Below are 19539 nucleotides of genomic sequence, written 5' to 3'. Positions count from 1 at the left end.
TGTGTGTGCGTGTGTGTGTATATGTGTGTGTGCGTGCTTGCGTGTGCATGTCTGTGTGTGCGTGTTTGTGTGCATATGTGTGTGCGCATATGTGTGTATATGTGTGTGTGCGTGCTTGCGTGTGCATGTCTGTGTGTGTGTTTGTGTGCATATGTGTGTGCGCATATGTGTGTATATGTGTGTGTGCGTGCTTGCGTGTGTGTGCGTGTGAATGTGCGTGTGCGTGCGGTTGGAAAACAGACACTTGCTAGCGTCTGCCAAACAGCCAGTCAGGAGGCAGGTCAGCGCCAGGCTCGCAGGGCAGCCCGCAGTCGGACGCCACGGTCAAACAGCGCGCCTCCAGGGCCCTCAGAAACTGCGCCGCGGTTAGCGAGCTGCGGGGTTAAGCCCAGTCCAGCTGGCTCCCAATCAGCGATGGTCTCTGTTATGTCTTATGCGTTTCAGAGAGGGGAAGGGCCCGGGGCTGATTGATTTCCCTGCTGCGGGCGCTCCGCGCTCCAGCTGAAAGCGATCTCGTCTGCCTCAACACCAAATATGTAAACAGTCCAGACCGCCGCTCCTCGCTGTAGGAGCGAGTCTCAATTAGAACCCCTGCCAAACAAATGTGAGGACTCGCCATGGAAACCGGGACAGGCAGCCTCCTTTACCTTCGCTCGCCCCCCCCCCCCCCCCCCCCCCCCCCCCACCCCCACCTCACCCCCGCTCTCCTCGAATCCTGCCCCACGCTCCCTCCAGCCAGTTTCCGGCCTCTTCGCCTGTTGTTTTTTTTGGATTAATGGAAAGGACAGTGTCTTGGAACATCCCCGGTTTTTTTTTTTTTTTTTGGTTTTTTTGTTGGTCCCCTCGGTTGGTCCCGGCGCAGTGCTATGTTAAGCTGCGTTAAGCTCTCCGTTAACCCGCTTCTTCCTGGGTTCGTGAGAAATCTCGTCATTGGCTTCCTGAATAAACTGGGCGTGGTTATATGTGTCTGATGTCACTGGGGTTTTGTTCGTAAGAGTCGCGTTCATCTGTAATTTACTGTGTTAGATGGAAGGTCAGAGCTCACACCTCTCATCTGTTTAATAGAAACAGCAGGGTGAGGCGAGTGGCAGAGTCCGTAGGAGAGTGAAGCCATACCCTTCCGCACGGGACGCGGTTCGGCCCCCGCCATGGCACCTTCTCAGCTGTGGTTTCTTCGTCTGATGCCCTCTCTGCTTCCCACCTGTCTGAATAAAGCAAAAAATTAAAGGAGGACAAGTTGTCCACACTCTTTTAAATAAAAAAAATGCATTTTTTAATCAGTCTGCAGACTATACACTTTCAGTACGGATCCACATATGTGATCAAGTCCTGCATCCGGTGTTTTTTGGTTTCTGTGAGATGGGCAGAGGTTGCAATGCACGCCATTTTGGAACACATGGAACTCTCTTCATCTGAAAGTAGAAGCTCTGGGATTAATATCTGCCTCAGTCTCATCCCTGTGCATGCACAGTAATCCACTCTGTGCCGTTACCATGGTGATTTCAGGTTCCATGACAACTCATCCTGGCCATGCTAGCTTATTTCCCAATGCAAATTTTCTTCGTAATAAAGATCAGCACATAAAAAACCATTAATAAAACCATTGGGCATTAATATTTTGTAATTTCAATATATGGACATTTTAGTGCATGTTGGTTACCTCAAAGCATGCTGGGTAGTGGACAGTTTGAAAGTATACCTACATGAGAGTTAATCAAACAATTGAATGGTGTGTGCTTAAATCTGAGGTCCGGTTTTTGCCCAGATGTGGTTGAACTGCAGTCTGGATGTGGGATGGGTCTTCACTGGAATTGGAATTAGGCTCAAGTTACGTACACAAGTAATCTGAAGTCCTTCAGTCCCTGATTGCTATAGAGTGCTTGACCTGACCCTTTTATGCAGACTGGCATGGGGCATTACACAATTCTGTTCATGTGAGGAGTATCTCTTTCCACACTGAATCACAGAGGGAAGTGTGGGAGATCATGGCTCATTGGCACCATCCACTGTACACTGTTCTTACCCAGAATGCAACACTCAGTGACTACAGCAAATGCAGGCCAGGAATTTGATTGACACTGCATTTAGCGAATTAACAAAGCCTGATTTTTGTTTTCAGATAATGTGTTTGTGTTGGAAAAAGAGTGACTCTGAATGTAGTTCATGAATGACACTATGAGGAGATCTGGCTCAAGAGGTTTTTACCAAAGTAACTTTAACCTGAAAAATGAGGAGATATGGAGTAAAGAGAAGATAATGCTGAGCTTTGCTGACATTGAGGAAGTCTGCACAGGCATTGAACCCTGAGTGTTTGTGCGTTAAATCTGTTAATGCCTGAGTAGTTCTGTTCTTTTTCTTGCATCGGCTCCTCTCATTCTTCAGGTTCGTCTTAGATTACTCAGGATAAGGCAAAAATTCTGGGTTAAGATTCCTGTTAATCTTGATGCTCAGATTTTTAAGTCTTCTGCCTGTCGTTCAGCTTTTTCAAAGCGGAGGTCAGGCCATCCTGAGGGGGTATCTGTTTATCAGGCCTCAGATTGCTGGCTCGCCCGTCTCAGATCTCCTCTGTTTTTAAAGCACTTCTCCGTCTGTCTCTGTCCCTCTTCCCCCTGCAGATAATGGCTTCATACCCGACACACTACTGGAGGACGTGATGAAGGCCCTGGATCTCGTCTCCGAGCCCGAGTAGTAAGTAATTTTGGCAGGGGTACGCCGCGCGCGGTCCAAGGCCTAGCGCATACTGTTCGTGTCTCCAGCGCATCTGGTGTTATAGACACCCCCCCCCCCCTTCACATAAGTCCTCAGAAGTGTCCGTCTCCCCCCCGTCCTCCCGCCCCCTCAGTGTTAAAGGGCCGCGCAGACTGTGATGTGTGTTTACAGTTTGGGTTTTTGCCACACGACATGAGGTAAGCTAAACTGCCAATCACCCGCGCAGTCAAACGGCCTGGTCCCCCTGCTGCTGGACGCCAGCGAAGCGGCTCCAGTATGGCCCGCCTGCCTGCCTGCCTGCTTCATCGATCACACGGCCACATAACATAGATCACACGGCCGTATCACACGACCATATGATATTCCTTGGAGCCGCATCGTCACTGAGATTGCTGTGAAGATACTTAGAACACGTCCCAAGATTTTTTCAACTTTTTTCCAGGATTCACCGTTCAGTGAATAAGTCAATAGGTCTTTGTTTTTGTATAACACCATTTACAAACAGGCTGTCACATAGCACTTCAACATCAACATTTTCACAGAGGGAAAAGATTATGAATTGACCGAACCGGTTTAAGCCAGTGTCAGACAATTATTACTATACTGATGCCTTGAACGTCATTCACTGGACCGCTGGAAAATGTGAGATTCAGAGAAGAATCCCCCATTTAGGCATTAAACAGACGCATGTGGCTAAAACCAGCGAGACCATTGAAGTTGAGTGTCCAGTGCATTAGGCAATGAAGTCGATTGTTCCGTACACCGCAGTACCACCATTATGCTGCAGTGCATGCAGAACGTGACCAGTTTTTACGTGTTGGGCCCAGAAAGGGTTGCTGAACACCTGCACGTGTCGGGAAGTGCTTGTTGAAGCTGTGCAGGCTTGCAGCTCTGTGATGTAGCTCAGCTCTCAGAAGTCGTTCAGAGTCATGCTGGGACCTACTGCAGGTACCGCAGGACTGTGAAGTTCACGGATGGCGGTAAGAGCTTTAAGAGCGCCATCAAACAGAGCCGCGCTTTATGTCACCCGGCAAAGCCGGCCCGGTTGGGCGAGAGCGCCTTAATTCATCCAGCAGACGCCGCTCTGGCCCCTAAACGTCCTTTTAAACAGCCAAAATGCTTCTGACACCTGCATTCAGCGGTGCTTATTGCTCAAAGTTCTCTTGGTCTGTTTGAAACCTACACCTCCCTTTTAGGCTTGGTCTTGGGTTTGATGCTGAGATCTTCTGAGAGCCCCGGGTCTTAGTTTTCTTTTATGCTGCGATTTCGGTGTTAACTGAATGGGTTAGGCTGAAGTGTTCCGTGCAATCAACGCTAACGCAATGGCAAATGGCGTGGCGGGTAATATTTTGGCCATTTTTAAAGATATTAACGTGGTTAAAAAAAAAAACTCCTCTTTTATAACTCAGTAATACACTTATCTTTGTAAATTACGTCTTATTACTGGCAATATCTGTTTCTGGCTGTGTTTGGGATTAAGCAAATAGCTACGCTAAGATTTTGCCAGCAGATTTGTCTTTAAAAGGAAATCTCTCTCTACATTTTATCAGTGGCACTGCCGTGAAACAATAATGTTCAAACTTTCAGGAATTTCCGTGGACGGTTATATTTAGCATCCGAACATGCTATTCCTCGCTGTTCCTCACAAGTTCTAATAAATCACATAGATTTTGTTTATTCTGAACCAGCAACCTGTGTCAACACACATAATTACATTACATTGCCATTACAAAGTGTGAGAGAGCACCTTTGCGCTTTCTTACAGATGCCGTTTCTATCTGTGTTTCAGTGTAAACCTGATGAAGAACAAATTAGATCCTGAAGGCCTTGGCATCGTATTGCTAGGGCCCTTTCTCCTGGAATTTTTCCCTGATCAGGTAATGGAATTTTATTTTTGGGTGGGTGGGGTGGGAGGGGGTTGGGGGGTTGGGAGGTGTGGCAGTATGCCATTTTCATCCGAACCTGAACTCCACCTCCATGCACTGAACTGTAGTCCACACAAAATCTTTACTGCTGCGCTGGTTGCCAGGAAAGGGCCAATTCCGCATCGCCTCCTCGCCTTCTCATGACGCCTAGGGGCTGCGCGGACTGAGCTCAGTTTTACAGGTTCTAGAGGGGAAATGCGATATCGCCAGCACATCCAGCCAGTTCCGCGAAATCCAGATGCGAGGTCTCCGACCCGCCCCCAACGTGCCGGTTCCTGTACGCGCTGCAGTCGGACGGCCACGTTTCGCCACGGCGGCTTAAAAATTACGGCGAGAATTCCGGAAAAACGCATGGCGCTCGCGAGCTGGCGGCGGGCCGAGGCGCTGGTATCGCCAGCAGCTGGTTTGGCGCGCGACTGCCGGACGAGCGTGCGCTCCCTTCGCGGGGGCAAACCCACCCCCCCCCCGGATCCCCTTTCACCCCGTTACACAGTAAGAAACATCTGCGCCGTGCGGCAGCGAACAGGGTTCAGCGGACGACGGTCCCGAGGAAAAAAACAACCCCAGTAATGAATCAGGCCTGTCGTTTCCTTTAGAGAAGTGGGCCTGGGTAACGTCATGCTCAGAGCTCCTCGGCTCTCCAGATCTCACAGAGTCACCGCCAGTCGAAGATAAACAGATAAATGTGACACTTGGCACCGAGACGCGGAGCGGGGCTAACACAACTCGAGACAATGGTTTCCGAGGAGATCGTTGTCATGACTTCACAGCGAATTAAGGGAAATGTGCTAAAGCGATTTGGGCCCTGGGACGTCTCTCGGAATGTCTTCCACTCGCCGCGAAATTAAACAACCCGAGCCCGATTTCGCCTCTGCCTGCTCTCCCGTTTCACGTATTGGCAGTGACAGAGCCCTTGCTGTGTTTTTGTATCGCGGTCTAAGTGAGTGCCGATTCTGGAAATTAGCTAGACTAGAGGACTGGAGGTTTTTTTTTTTGCGCTTTTCTCGCCGTCTGCCATCACTTGGGGGCCCTCTGCGATCGCTTCAGGTGAGTGCGCCTTCAGGTCCGTCCTTACGCCCCCCGGCGAGCTCCCGTTTGGACGTTTTCTCTGTTTGTCTTGTGCTGTGAGAAGGGCTCGGCGTTTTAAGAAAAACAGGCCTCGTCTCTCGGAGAGACGGCTGCGACGTTGACGTACGTTTCCTTGCGATTGCAGGACTCCGGCATCCCAGACTCATTTCCTGTGTATCACTACAACGGGCTGAAGCAGTCGAACCACAACGAAAAGGTAACGTGAAGTGGGCCTCGGACTCTGCTCTCTCTGCCTTTATGGCAAACAAGCTGGAACACGTCAGTATTGTTTAAAGGTTCTGGGGACGTTTATTGGGTTGAAAAACGCACGCTTTGGTTGAAGCCAAGACACGCGTAGGAACACAGGGTCGATGTACACGAACATCAGTGCTGCCAGTTTGAATACCATCGTGCTTTTTAGAAGCCAGTTGGATAACCTTGGTCTTGAATTTCCTGCAGATCATTTCCATTTTGAGTAAAACTCTCCATTTTTTCCCACTAATCTGTAAATATGTGGATGACTGTGAGGAATTCCAGGCTCGGTGGGAGTTGTGGAACATCTGAGATCTCGATCTGTTGACAGCGGTCCACTGGACTGACTGACGCGTGTAACGGCCCCCCTCTACAAAATAAAGGAGGCCGGCTTCCTCCTCCAAAGTGTGCTTTCCTCGGGTAGCTTCCCCGTACGGCTGAACTCTGACCCCCTGGAAGGAAGCCGGAGAACGGAGGCAGACACAGCTAATCAGCAGAGACAGGCAGAGCCATTCATTAGCCTGCAGAACTCATTAGCTTCATACAAAATGGGTGCCTTTTTGTTCTGAGAAAATGCACTTGCACAAATCCGATCTGAAACGTTTTCCTTTGGGTTAAGATGCCACACTTTAGGGTTTTTTGGGGTTCAGGTTTTTGCTTGTTTTGGGAGGGGGGGGGATTCTGTAGCCAGCAGCTCTGGGATTGGTGGAGTTCCACTATGGGTCAGTTCTTCCTCGACTCGTTTTGGGCCCATGTTTATGACTGACTGCACTTCCTGTTAAGCAGGTTATTTATGTCTTCCTCCTCGAACACTATCTTCTTCTGTGCACTTAGACAAATATGTAACGCATGGTACACAGATTTATCGTCTATGAACCACTAAACCAAATATGAAGTTTTTTGCAGCCAGTGAAGAGGCTGTGAAATCGTGAACGTAAACTCCCCGTTCTCAAGTGAAAATATTTAGCTTATTTTGCGTAAACATACACAGACATTGTTGGGGTTTTTTGGGGTTTTAACAAAAGCCAGTGCACAATGAAGACAATCTGTTTCCCTCGCAAACCTGTCTGCTTTCGTGTCGAGCGATTGAGGCAATAATGGATTGGGCTCTCTTTTCTGCCGCCTGAAGCTTGCTCCCCACTGGCACCGTTCAGTATCAGTCTTAATGGCCTTTTTATGTGACTGTCCAGTGGTTTCCCCAGCTCCCCTTGAGTCTGTGCCTCGTTCAAAATCTCATTTCAGTCTTTAATCCCTGGGATAACTGAGAATGACGGAAAAACCCTGCAGGCAGTGCGATATCACAGCACCAGTGTTTATCACTAGATTCTCATGTATATAGTACAGCAAATGGGGACATTTTGTTGGATTATTGGGCAACCTTTAAAAAAATACTATGAAAATACTCCTACGCATATCTCGGCGTATATGTATGAAGTGCGAGTGATCTTAAAATGTGAAAAACAGTACCGTCAGTCGCAGATTGCGTATGTGCCCTCAGGAAAAGGTTTGCATTCCATAACAAGGCTTATCAGTCTGATATCTCTTCGTAATGCCCAGATACTACAGTGTTGGTTGAAGGGCTGAAAAAATCATATGTCTTAGTTCTTAGATAGAAGCTCCGAGAATATGACAGGAAGCATTAAAATGCGTAAGATGATGAAAACTGCGATAACGACCGTGTTTGCCACTAGAGGGAAACGTTGTGCCCGAAGGCGGAACAGACGATGCTTACGCACACGCACGTGCAGGACCATTTCCCGCCCCCCGCCATCCTGGTGGTCCATAAAATTTTCAGTTAATTCAAATTCATTAAACAAAAAAGAAGAGGACTTGTGACCTAATAATGCAGTGAGCCAGCTTTTTTTTTCTCTCTAAAAAAACAATGTGATCCAAAGTTCAGGAGACTTCTGGCTTAAGGGGGGGGGGGGACCTGAAAACCCACACAAGATTCACATTTTAACAACAAAAAAACCAGATGAGCCCAGCAGTAATGGGATGCTGAGACTGCTCTGTGACTTACTTCATTTAACGTGGCACACTGTTTACTTCACGCTTCAGCATGTTCTGTAATACACCCAGTCCTCTGCTATTAAACCCACCCCGGGCACCGAATTTGTGGTGAATTTCTAGGAGTCCCTATAAATAGTGCAGGTAATGCAGACCTGTAGCAGCAACCTTACTCCTCGCACATGGAAGCAATCGCAAAAACAATAATTTGATGATGTCATCGCGTGAGGCCGCACGCTTAATTGGATTCACATTGCGCGTCCCCTTGATGTTAGGTTTGTCCGTATCCCCTTTGCGTCGCTCTCCGTAAACAAGGTCGCTCTTTTTCCCTCCCCCCCCCCCCCCCCCTCGACCGGCAGGTGATGTACGTGGAAGGGACGTCTTTTGTTCTGGGGTTCGAGGACCCGATGGTACGCACGGACGACACCCCCGTCAAGCGGTGCCTCCAGACAAAATGGCCGTACATCGAGCTGCTGTGGACGACCGACCGGTCCCCCTCATTGAATTAACCCCGCGCTCCTCGCAGAGTCGCGTATTATGTATAGGAATGCTGTTATCCTGCAATGCTACCGGGAACTATTGCAGGAGCTTACGCTCTTTCCACAGTATGCTTACACACAGGGCTATTAAAATGGGAGTTAAGTCAGGCTGCGAAGTGCCTGTTTAATTGGAGCCAAAATGGAGGTGATGTAGCCATGTGAACACCTGGAGCCGCTTCATTCTGAATTAGCGCCAGTGGGCGGACACGTTACACTGTGTCTTAACTCTGTTTTAATAACCCTGGCTACACACAGGATCCTTTTTTCACCACGCTTAGGAGGCCTGTTGCAGTGCCTGAACTGTACAGAAAAATGTTTATATATATGACATTCAGTTCTTTTACCGTTGATGTTCTTGACTATTTCTCACTTAAGATAGCTTGTAAATTTACGATTTTTTTTTTTTTTCAAAAGGGCTTGTTGTATTTTAAACCCTTAAATACTGAACAATTAAATTTTTTTGTTTCATGCTCACCAAATGTATTCTCTTTGCTGGTGTTGATATTTCTGTTGTCTTTCGAAATAATTTTGTTTACTGAACAATATATAAAAAGCAATCCTTCTGAAATGATAAACAATTGATTATTTATCGAGTTGTGCAACACCGTTTATTGGTTTAAAAATGTTTAACCCCTGTTTAAGGGATTGCATGACCAAAGCATCTTGCAGGTTTAAACCAGTTATTTTTTAGAAAAGTCTGATCAGCAACAGGTCTTGGCATTTAACTGTTTTCACAGGGCCACAGACAGCAAGTGTTTTAGTTTGATTTGAAGGATATTTAATAAAAATGAAAATGTGTGACACTGTGTGTATTTATGAAGAGGCTTGCCAGGATTCATAGCAGTTGATGGACTGTTATTTCATTAAACTCCATAAAGAACACCTGGGAGAGGGAATTAATTGATTAAAATGAAACTCCTAAGTTAATGCGACTGTTGTATGATCATGTTTAAAACTCGCTGGTGTTCCGTTCATACTTGTATTATGAGTATACAGTGCGGTCACGAGAGGAGCCAAGCCACAGTTTTGTCACTCTCTTCAGCTAGCCAGCAGTATGCACAGTATCTACCAGAAGAGAGCGGTACAGCAAAACAACAGAAGGAAATAAAAAATACCTTCAGTGGTTTATTTATTCTCTTAAAAAGTGTAACAATCTATGCATCAGAGTCTAAACCAGGCATGCGGGTCTCGGGTTTGCTTCAAGGTAAGTTTAGTCAGAGGGTGGTCAGCATTTTGCAGATACGTTTTAGAATCCTGGAAGCGTATCCTGGTTACCGTGAGCCCTGTTCAGTGTGCCATTATGCCATCATCACTCGGTGCATGAAGCTGGTTTGGAAGTTGGTGTAAAGCGCAGTTGGAACGTTGCCTGGACCTCTATGATGAGCGGTTCGTGCGACAACTCGATTCCGGCTCATTCAGCCTCTTTAACCACATGCTTCTTGGTACTGTTATTAATGAAAGTGTGATTAAATGTATATTTAAAATGATAAAATAGTTTTGTGTTCCTGTAATGTTAAATGATTTATGGGGTGTCTGTTGTTTTTTTTATTCAGGGTGATCCGGCATAGTTTATTTTAGCTTTTCAATTTAGAATTGTTCAGGTTGTCTGGAGCAAGGCTGAGCTTTCCTTGTTGCTCATGGTCAAGCGTACGTTAGCCATCGGCACCTGGTTGGGTGACATCACTCAAAATAAACATTGGTGAAAATGTTCTGAAAAAAGGCTGAAAAAAAGGATCCTGGCAAGCCTGTTGCTATGGTATTCAAACAAGCAAGCAGGGAACTCCGTAATATGGATGATTAAAACTTCAAGTTCGATTTCAATTAATTAAAATTCAGTATTGTTACCAGTAAATGTAAATCTGTCACTGGTTTTCAAATGACTCTAGGCTGCTCACATCTATTTATTGTATTGTTTGCTGCATGGAGAAAGTAAAAGGCATTGTCACGACACACTACATGTCATACCTTATTTATTATCCCATTGGTGTACCTAAAATAAACACATTTTTTCTTGACGTATTGAATGATTGCCTTTGTGTCACTGACTTGTCACTTAGAATTCCAGTTAACAGGAATGTGAGCTTTGGCTCTGTTTCAATAATTATTTTGTTTCTTGTAAAATCATAGCAAACAGGAATGCTGTGTGTCATATATTGATTTCATCTGTAGGATTGTTGTCTCTGCAGAAGAATGTCCCTCATGGTCACTCAAAGGCCTTTGGCACCAGCTGCAATTCAATGCCTGCAGAGCTCTGCCAGTCCATCACAGAACATAAGGAGCATCGACCCCTGCTGGTCAGCTAGGCCCCTGTAGGACCATGGTTGTCTATACTTTTTTGAATCAGGAGTGCGGTTTGCAGTTGAATGTGGCTGCTGTTGCAGAAAGTTGGCCATTTCAAATTAGGGTGGGAATTGGACATGCTCAGTCTCAAACTGGGTGCCAAAATTATAAAGAATACGAAAAATAAAGAATATATAAACTGGAATTCCAAACCTGGTGAAAGAAAAAATCAAGGTAAAAAAAAATGTATAACGAGAAAACCACCAATGGACATCAGCTACATAGATCTTGTGTTCACAGCAGAGCTGAAAAGAAATATAGTTTTAATAAAGCCACAAGACAAAAGTATGCAGTATAACTTACCAAAGCTGCATCTTGATGCTGTGGTCAAATTAAACAAATGGGTCTCTACAGACATGCTCATTGGTGCTGTGCTTGCTGGCATAACACAATACCCATAGTAATAATATTGTGAACTATATAACATGTGAAGCAAGATGCTGCCAAAGAACTTCTTTTTATTAAGAAGCTGGATGAGTTGAAATTGGCATTCAGCATAACTCAAGGGGCATAACCAGGTCAACAAAAATATGTTTGGTGGACACAGAAATCTAAGTTTTGGACTTGCTGTTACCATCTCTACACCTCAAGAGAACATTTGTGGTTGAAATTCAAGAATTCAGCTCATAAGAAAAAAATAAGAAATGTAAAAGAACTGGAGGAATTCTGCCAAGACCAGTGCTCAAGAAATTCTTCCTGCGAAGCATTTGATTCCTATGAAAGGCTTCATGTTTTCTGTCATCGGTGTCAAAGGAGAATTCACCAGGCACTATTGAACACATTCAGTATTTTTTTTTCTTCTATTTTAAGAACATTCATCATTTCTACACATTTGTAGACCTCTATATGTTTTGGATCCTTACACAAGAAATGTATTGACTTTGTTTTCCTCTTTGGATTTCAGTTAATCTCTAAAAGTACAGAAATTGAGAGCATACTTGACAAGACATTGAAATTACATGGAATACATTTTTTTCTGTTACTATTCATAGTCTTTTACAGAAGAGTATTTATAATATTGAAGTCTTCAAACTCTGAACTAAAGGTTTGGCAATGGATCAATGGTCTTGTTTCCTCCTTTTCACCATATTCTAGGCATCTTCTAATACTGTCTGCAATGTTGCTTTTCTTAGAATCTAATGTATTTGAAGTCATCTTCTACAGATATAAGGACACTGCTTACATCTGCAGTTGAGAATACAGGGTACATTACATATAAAGTTTGATACTCATCTTGGGTCATCATTCTGTTGTTTTATGCCTCCTTGATAGAGCTTAGATAGATTCTGCAAAAGACCTGTTTTTTTTCAAACTCAAAAGATCATGGTCAGTCCTTGTAAAGCCTTTTAAAACTTGAAAATGTAGACAGGAAAGTTAATAAGTATCAAAGAATTTAAGGTACACATCCAAATGTCAGTACTAAGTGAATCATACAAGGGAATAATACTACAACAATGTTTTCTTTGTGAGGGGACTAATAAAATATTTTTGGGAACATTCAACTGTGTTATGGTTTTTCCTTTTTAGGTTGGTGAACATCAAGTAGAAATTCACTGCCACACCAACATTAATTTAAATCCCATGCACACATTTGAGAACAGTATTTATATATGTCTGTGACTACAAATTAACCACACAGACAGACTAGTCTGACTGGTTAGAAATATGTTATCATTGACTGCTATCCATAAACATTTATGCCACTATAAATCCATTCAAACAATAAAAGGGGTCTTAATAAATAATACTGAAGTATATGACATTAAGTTTTGTTGGATGGTAGTAATTCAAAGTAAATCAAAAGGTTACAGAAAAGAAATGTTTGATATACTTTTATGTGCGTTTATGTAACGTGCTTTAACCCATGCATTACTTTTTTTTCACTGCACTTCATGGGATGCCATACATGTGAAATATTTCTATTCAATCATCTATCCATCCATTATCTGTACCCGCTTATCCTGGTATGGGTCACAGGGGTTGCTGTAGCCTATCCCAGCATCCATTGGGAGAGACACAGGAATACACCCTGGATAGGTCGCCAATCTGTTACAGGGCACACACACCATTCACTCACACACTCATACTTATGGACAATTTAGAGTCTCCAATTAGTCTACCTGCATGTCTTTGAACTGTGGAAGGAAACCGACGCGGACACGGGGAGAACATTCAATTCCACTCTCTTCAACTAGTCTGTAATTTCCTGTTCTCCTTGTGACCCTTTGAGATCATAGGTGGCTTTCATTAGCCTAAGCCATTTACATTTTTATCAAATCTATTATTGTACTTTCATGTTTTTTAAAAATAAAGGTCTTTTCACTTTGCTTCTGTCTGCCCAGTCCCTAGAATGCAATGTGAAGTAGCTGGCTGAGTGTCATTTAACTTTTATAAAGAGTAAGAATTTTGGGTGCTTTGCACTACATGATGATTAGACAGTATGAAACTGTGTTCTTGGTCATTGAAACAAAATGAGGCTTTTCTTTTTCAGGGTGAGAAAAAATTATGGCACAGATTAAGGAAATTGACCTTAAATGTTCACAACACAGTTTGGGCTTTTCGTCTCTGCGTAATTTTCAAGAAGGCAGATACCCACTTTTAAAATCATAACAGGAAGCGCATTCTGAATATATTATATATTTGTCTTACTTTGGTCTGTTTTGCAGGGAGACCATAGATCGCTTAATCATGTGACTACTGTGTCAAATGCAAGTCAGTTACGGCTCTGTGGTTCCACTCAAATGACTGAAGCCTTCTTTGGCTGCTGATTTACATCACTCAAAATGTAGAATGTATTGCCCATTGAATGTTAATGTGAATAAACGAAATCCACCCTTAGTGAGCATTATCAGATTAAGCTTCCATTGGGACAAAATACTTTCATAGCAGGTACATGAAGGCTGGCAAGCAATGTCTTCAGGAAGTGTAATTGGATGACAGCAGGAAAGGGGGCTTAGCTTTGTGGTATTTTTATGGGCTGAAACTTAATTGGAATACCAAAAATAGTAACAGATGGTGAAATATTCAGCCCAGCATAGTTCTCCAATGCGGCCCAGGATGTAATCCCTGTGACAATCAACCAGTTTCACCCTCTGCATAGTGTTCCTGTTAAGACTTTTCATTGGGAAACTTCCCATGGAAATTGTACTTTTCCAGACTGTATAGTGAAAGACTGTAGGCTGTGAAGTCCTTGGCCAAAGGCTAGAAAATATAGTATTATTTGACTTGTGATGTAATATTTTGTTTCCTGTCAACAGCAATTGGGAACATTTTATATGTTTAGCTTGGTTCATATTTCTGGAGCAAGCGTGTGCTCATTTTATCTTTATAAAAAATGTGTGGAATTGTATTTGTTTTCATCAGCTGCACATGACGGAGTCCCAGCTGTATTGCCACATTATTATGAAATTGCTGAAACTGGTATTTCAGCCATTTCATAACAATGTGGTGTTGAACAGATCTTGACCACATTGGATTTGCAGACAGTAAAGAATACCAGTCAGCACATTGTGGCCAGTTCTCATTCATTTCTGTGTTCAGTTCCTGTATATTGTTTCGCTGTAGCTGGGTGACAATAAAGTGAGACAGCAGGAGTCAGGGAAATTCTGAAATTCATTGTTGACCTGAAGTCAAATTGTCCTGGATGTCTACTGCATTCCATGTGGCCTTTGATTCCAGTGAGATGGGTTCTGATTTAATGCATTCTATTCAAGGGGGAAGAAGCCACATTGATTTTCACTGTGACTAAGGCATAGTCTGCGCCAAAACACTCACCAGTTCATTGAGTGCAGAATGTGTAGTCTTCGAAAACCATTTGATATCCTCACGATACTCAGAATCGATTTGCCAGAACAACCAGCATTGTTGCCAATGAGAGTTATTGTGTTAAGCTCATGTACAATTTCAACATAGAGACATCAAGTTTCACCATGGGTGGGGTAAACTCTGGAGGGCCATTTAAAAAACTGAGTCAGTGTCAAAGCCATGAAGTTTAGGATTTCCTTTCAATGTGTGCACTTCCCAGTTCTCCAGTGGGCCTTTCCAGTTCTCCAGTGGGCCATCACATCCTCAACTTTTTCAGCTGATAGAACTCCTCACCCACTCAAACTCACACAACCACTGAAGGAACAAGGCCAATTATGGCCCACTGTTGTGGAATCCCAGACTAAATTGGTTGATCATGACCAATCAATCATTCAGCCTACTCTATTCTGACAATTTTGTGAGAGATTTTACTGACTGATCCACTTTGAATGAGCCCCCATTCCTCATTCAAAGAGAGAACACATGGAATTTATCACATGTATGCACATATACCATGTCCTTTTGACTCTCCAAATCAGGCAACATCATGACTAAATTAGAAGCAACTTATGTGAGATAGTTCTGTACACAAAGAAGTCTTGTGTAACATTTTTTTTTTCAATAGCATTGTCCAATTACACGCATTGCATTTTCATCAGGCAAGGCAATCAATACACAATGAGGACAAGATTTAAAAAACCGCCAAAATTATTTTTTACCTCTTCATTCTGTCAACATGAAATAGTACATATTTGTAACTCAGATTAACAAATCAATTACTCCACGAATGTATTTCATTTAGATAAAAATTAATGTGCTTTCTGTTTCAACTAATATGGATGTCAGCACATTCATTTAAATCAAGGTTAATACACAGGTATCTAAATAATAGCAATAAGGGTCAAGTCAAACAATTCAAACTATGTTCAAAATATTTAAGATCTTCTTAAAAACAGCCACACTGTAGCCTTTACCAAACTTAGGTCCCAAGAGATCAACCCAGGGTACTTTAACATCTCAGATTTAAGTTAGCCTACAAGGACGTCCGCCAATTCGTACGAATTAAAGTCCTCAGTTTAGATGTCAGTTAGCTCGCAGACCATTTTGAGTGAAATCGACCCTTTCTGTTGTCGCGCAAGATTGCGTCCCATGCAGCGCAAATCCATTTTCCCTAGAACTCAGAGACGAATTTATGGCGATTGACTTCGTGTTTTCCAGTTAGCATGCATGCCTGTGCACCGCTGCTGTTTGCGGACCAAATATCCTTGAACTACACCTGGTTATCATCTCATGCGGTCACGGGTTCGTCGACACAAATTCATGACTAAATCATCCCAAGTGCAGGTCTGGAACCATCGCGTGAAAGACGCTATGCATACTGCACACTATGCAGCCAAGCCTATAGGTTACAATACACATTTTACACTCAATTGTACATATTCTGGTCACAGTTTTCTCGCAGCTATGTTTTTAATTGTTGCCAATTTCCATTAATTCAGTATTGGAATGTTGTACGAAACAAAAAACTATTGCTAACGACTGTGCCTTTTCCGAGCAGAAGAACGTTAATCCTATAGATCCTGCTCATGTTAAGGGCGGGATGAAAGCAGAAACAGATTCGATGTGTTGAGGATTGAGCCCTCTTGATAAAATTAAACTTCAAAACTTATTTTCAGTCTTTTATGGAAGGATGTGGACTGGGCACACTTCGGAGTTCCTATACGTGCGAATATTTCACTCCCTTTCATGTTTAGTACATAGCCTACGCTTTATTTATTGTGTAGACTTGCATACCTATGTTTAATTTTAGACATCTTACGGACATAATTACAGTTAATTACATCACATGCGTAACAACCCTTTTAAATTACGTGTGGAGGGAACGAAACATTCCAAAGTCACAAAGTAGGCTACCACTTGCGATATGCAAGAGTGATATTTGAATTTAAACAGGAAATACAAACAATTTAATCATTACTACCGATTTCCTCAAAACACTAATGAAAGCGCATTTTCCTAAAAAGGACTTGACCGGAAGACACGTCTTGTAGCCTACTTTGCGGTAGTTTTGAGCTGGTTGGTGTAGGGGTCTACAATATTATGCAGTGGAGTCGCGCACAAAGCAGGAGGTGCTGAGTGGATGCGAAAGCGCGGAGTGAATGAATGGAGTGGTCTTCCTTTCAGAAACTTTACTTTTGACAGCTACTTGAGCTGACCCTACAGACAGAAGTTCAGAGGAATTATTCACTTAAATTCACTTTACGGAGGAGTCTTTTTCATTTTTTGTTGGGATTACTGCAGGTGGCTTTTGGGTTGTAACCATGTTGTCTGACTGTATTCGGATGTTTTTTTGTTTGACATTGTACCTTTGTCCCTTGTTTTTTGGAGTAGCTGCATTCAATTTGGATTTAGAAAAGACAACTGTATATAGCGGTCCTGAAGGTAGTTATTTTGGCTATTCGGTGGACTTCCATCGACCATCGCCGGACAAGAGCGTGTAAGCATAATATATCTTATTTGTAACATTATTTTACTTTAAAATGACCAGACTGAAATGAACGCCTACATCTTTCCAAACCACGAAATTAGCTATTTGAATTGCACTGCTTGGCAAAAACTAAAGTTGTGCGCTCTTCGGCACCACTTTTCTTGGACCGGTAGCCTGCTGACGCACTTAGGCTACTTTGCAATCTATGTTTATTTATAAATAAACATGTATGCCATCAACCGTGAACAGTCACTACTACCCACAAATTGTTGATTTTGTATCTGTATAGAAAGGTCGCCACTGGGTTTGATGTAAGACTATATTAAATAGCCTATGCTACGTTTACTGTAGCTATTAGATAATTGTGTATTAAATATAGCCTATGCTACGTTGGACTGCTATTTTCGACAACAAAATAAGTACGATATTAATATCATTTTGTACTATCCTTACTATTTATCATCATATTTGATGGAATTGGTTGTTCCCTTATCTTAGTATGAGTGTTTTGGTTGGGGCTCCAAAAGCGAACACGTCTCAGCCAGGAATCGTGGAAGGGGGAGCAGTATATTACTGCCCTTGGCCATCTACAGACTCGACTCCCTGCCGCCAGATTCCCTTTGATATCGCCAGTAAGTACAGTTGTTTGTACAGGTCTTTTTTGTGCACGTGTGCAGGCTTATGGGCACTACTTCGAGGTCAAAACCTTTCAGGCTTTTACCCATATATATAGGCTGTTCAGCAGATGAAAATGTGTACATAGCCTTATATTTGCCCTGGAAATGAACTGAGTGAAGTTCTAGCCTACTTGTAATTATTTAATTTCACTTCCGTCTCGGGATGATTCTTATTTCGTATTGCAAGGCACAATGTTGTAACTATGTATTATTATTATTATTATTAGTAGTAGTAGTAGTAGTAGTAGTAGTAGTAGTAGTAGTAGTAGTATTATTCCCTGTGTATTCCTGGATTTTTGGCGTTGTAATTAAATTGAAGCATTTGCTTACAAAATGAAGTGTTATGTATACACAAGAAGGAAGGTGTATTTATTGTTATTTTATCTGTATGCTTTTATGCTATTGGATCCGATCCATCCCACCCCAACAAATAGTTAAGCATTATCCATGTGGTTCATTTTAGATTTCGGGAGCTAAGTCATTTCCATGTGTTGCCACAGAAGTCCAGTAATTTTACCCTGATTGATAATCTGGCTCAATTCCTATGCCTATATGAATAATAAATCATTTTACATTCACATAGAGCAGCGCGTCTTCAGAGTACAAAATACACGAAGAGATTGAAATTAATAACACTTATGATGATGTTAGTTTCGTAAACCATGTGCTATTGCTAATAAAGAGATCCAGATTATTGTATAGGAATTTTGAAACAGGAAAGTTAATTGCGAAGTGAGAAATGTTTTCAGGACTGTAACGCGGTTTTGGTTTGCTTGTCTGTAAACGGTGAAGTGTGGACGGAGTTGATTTCAGAAAGCGCACGGCGCGTTCGGCTCCTGCCTGAAACGCACCGTTGTAGCCTACTTGGACCGAGTCTTCCCAGCCCCGTCATTGTAGCTGCATTGCAGGGGTCTTTTACACTAAATACTACGTTTAAGCTTCAAAACAAGGTTTTCAATGGCGCTTAGCTTTATCACGTCTTGTATCTATTGGAAACTGAACGACTGCACATAGAATGGGGTTAGATTCTTCATCTAAAGCAATGGATATCGTAATTTAATGCTCCTTTTAGAGAAATTATATTTTCATTTAAATTGGTCTGCCAATTAAGTTTGAATCAGGTACAGTTGTGCAAGTAACACATTATTTTAATACATAATCGAGAGACCCGATTCGGGTTTTAACATTAAGCATCTGTGACCTCTTTTGTAAATGACAGGCAATTTCCGCGTTAGTTCGTTTTGATAAAGTGACGGCGGACTTCGTTGTGGGAGTGGAGGGAGGGCCGAGAAAGAGTAGCTGTGAACACGTGGGAATTAAGTTTATGTCAGGGACATGGGGTGAATGAAAGGGATCTGCTCTTTATTAGATCGAGAAATTCAGTTAAGCCCCCACCCCCCAAGACGCCGACTCTTTCCCGAACGATTGAGTGTGTGTGCGCGCCCGCCACTTTAGTGGCCGATTTGCACGAGCATGCATCTTAATCCTGCCAAGCACTCCCCCGCTTTGCCGCTTTGTCAACTCCAGACTCACAGGAGATCGTTAATACATGTTTTCCGCTCTTGACTCTTGACCCAGAATATTTGTTTTATTTTATTTATGCGCGGAATCTGCAACATTCTAAGAGATTTTGTCTGTTTAGGGAGGATGAGACTTGGAAAGGTTTCAGGAAGGGCAACCTGATGTAGATTAGAGAAGGTGACACGTGCAGAACGTCATGGGCATCTGGA

The 19539-nt window shown here is 43.0% G+C and overlaps 2 protein-coding genes across 7 annotated transcripts in view; both read left to right on the top strand.

Annotated features, from left to right (window-relative positions):
* Positions 1-10515, top strand: part of mindy3 (MINDY lysine 48 deubiquitinase 3) — a 40482-nt gene extending 29967 nt beyond the window's left edge. For all 6 annotated transcript variants that reach the window (XM_064339380.1, XM_064339363.1, XM_064339370.1 and 3 more), the window contains 4 exons: positions 2616-2688; positions 4499-4586; positions 5848-5919; positions 8321-10515. In XM_064339380.1, the coding sequence (XP_064195450.1) occupies positions 2616-2688; positions 4499-4586; positions 5848-5919; positions 8321-8470 (383 nt within the window). In that variant the 3' untranslated portion in view covers positions 8471-10515. The remainder of the gene's footprint in view (positions 1-2615; positions 2689-4498; positions 4587-5847; positions 5920-8320) is intronic.
* A 6215-nt stretch (positions 10516-16730) lies between these two features.
* Positions 16731-19539, top strand: part of itga8 (integrin, alpha 8) — a 67148-nt gene continuing 64339 nt past the window's right edge. The window contains exons 1-2 of the mRNA XM_064339264.1: positions 16731-17141; positions 17631-17764. Of these exons, the coding sequence (XP_064195334.1) occupies positions 16966-17141; positions 17631-17764 (310 nt within the window). The 5' untranslated portion in view covers positions 16731-16965. The remainder of the gene's footprint in view (positions 17142-17630; positions 17765-19539) is intronic.

The sequence above is a fragment of the Anguilla rostrata genome, chromosome 1 (genome assembly GCF_018555375.3).
Source record: "Anguilla rostrata isolate EN2019 chromosome 1, ASM1855537v3, whole genome shotgun sequence".
Classification (NCBI taxonomy): domain Eukaryota; kingdom Metazoa; phylum Chordata; class Actinopteri; order Anguilliformes; family Anguillidae; genus Anguilla; species Anguilla rostrata.
Note: the sequence above shows the minus strand (reverse complement) of the source record. Positions and strands in the feature narration are given on the sequence as shown.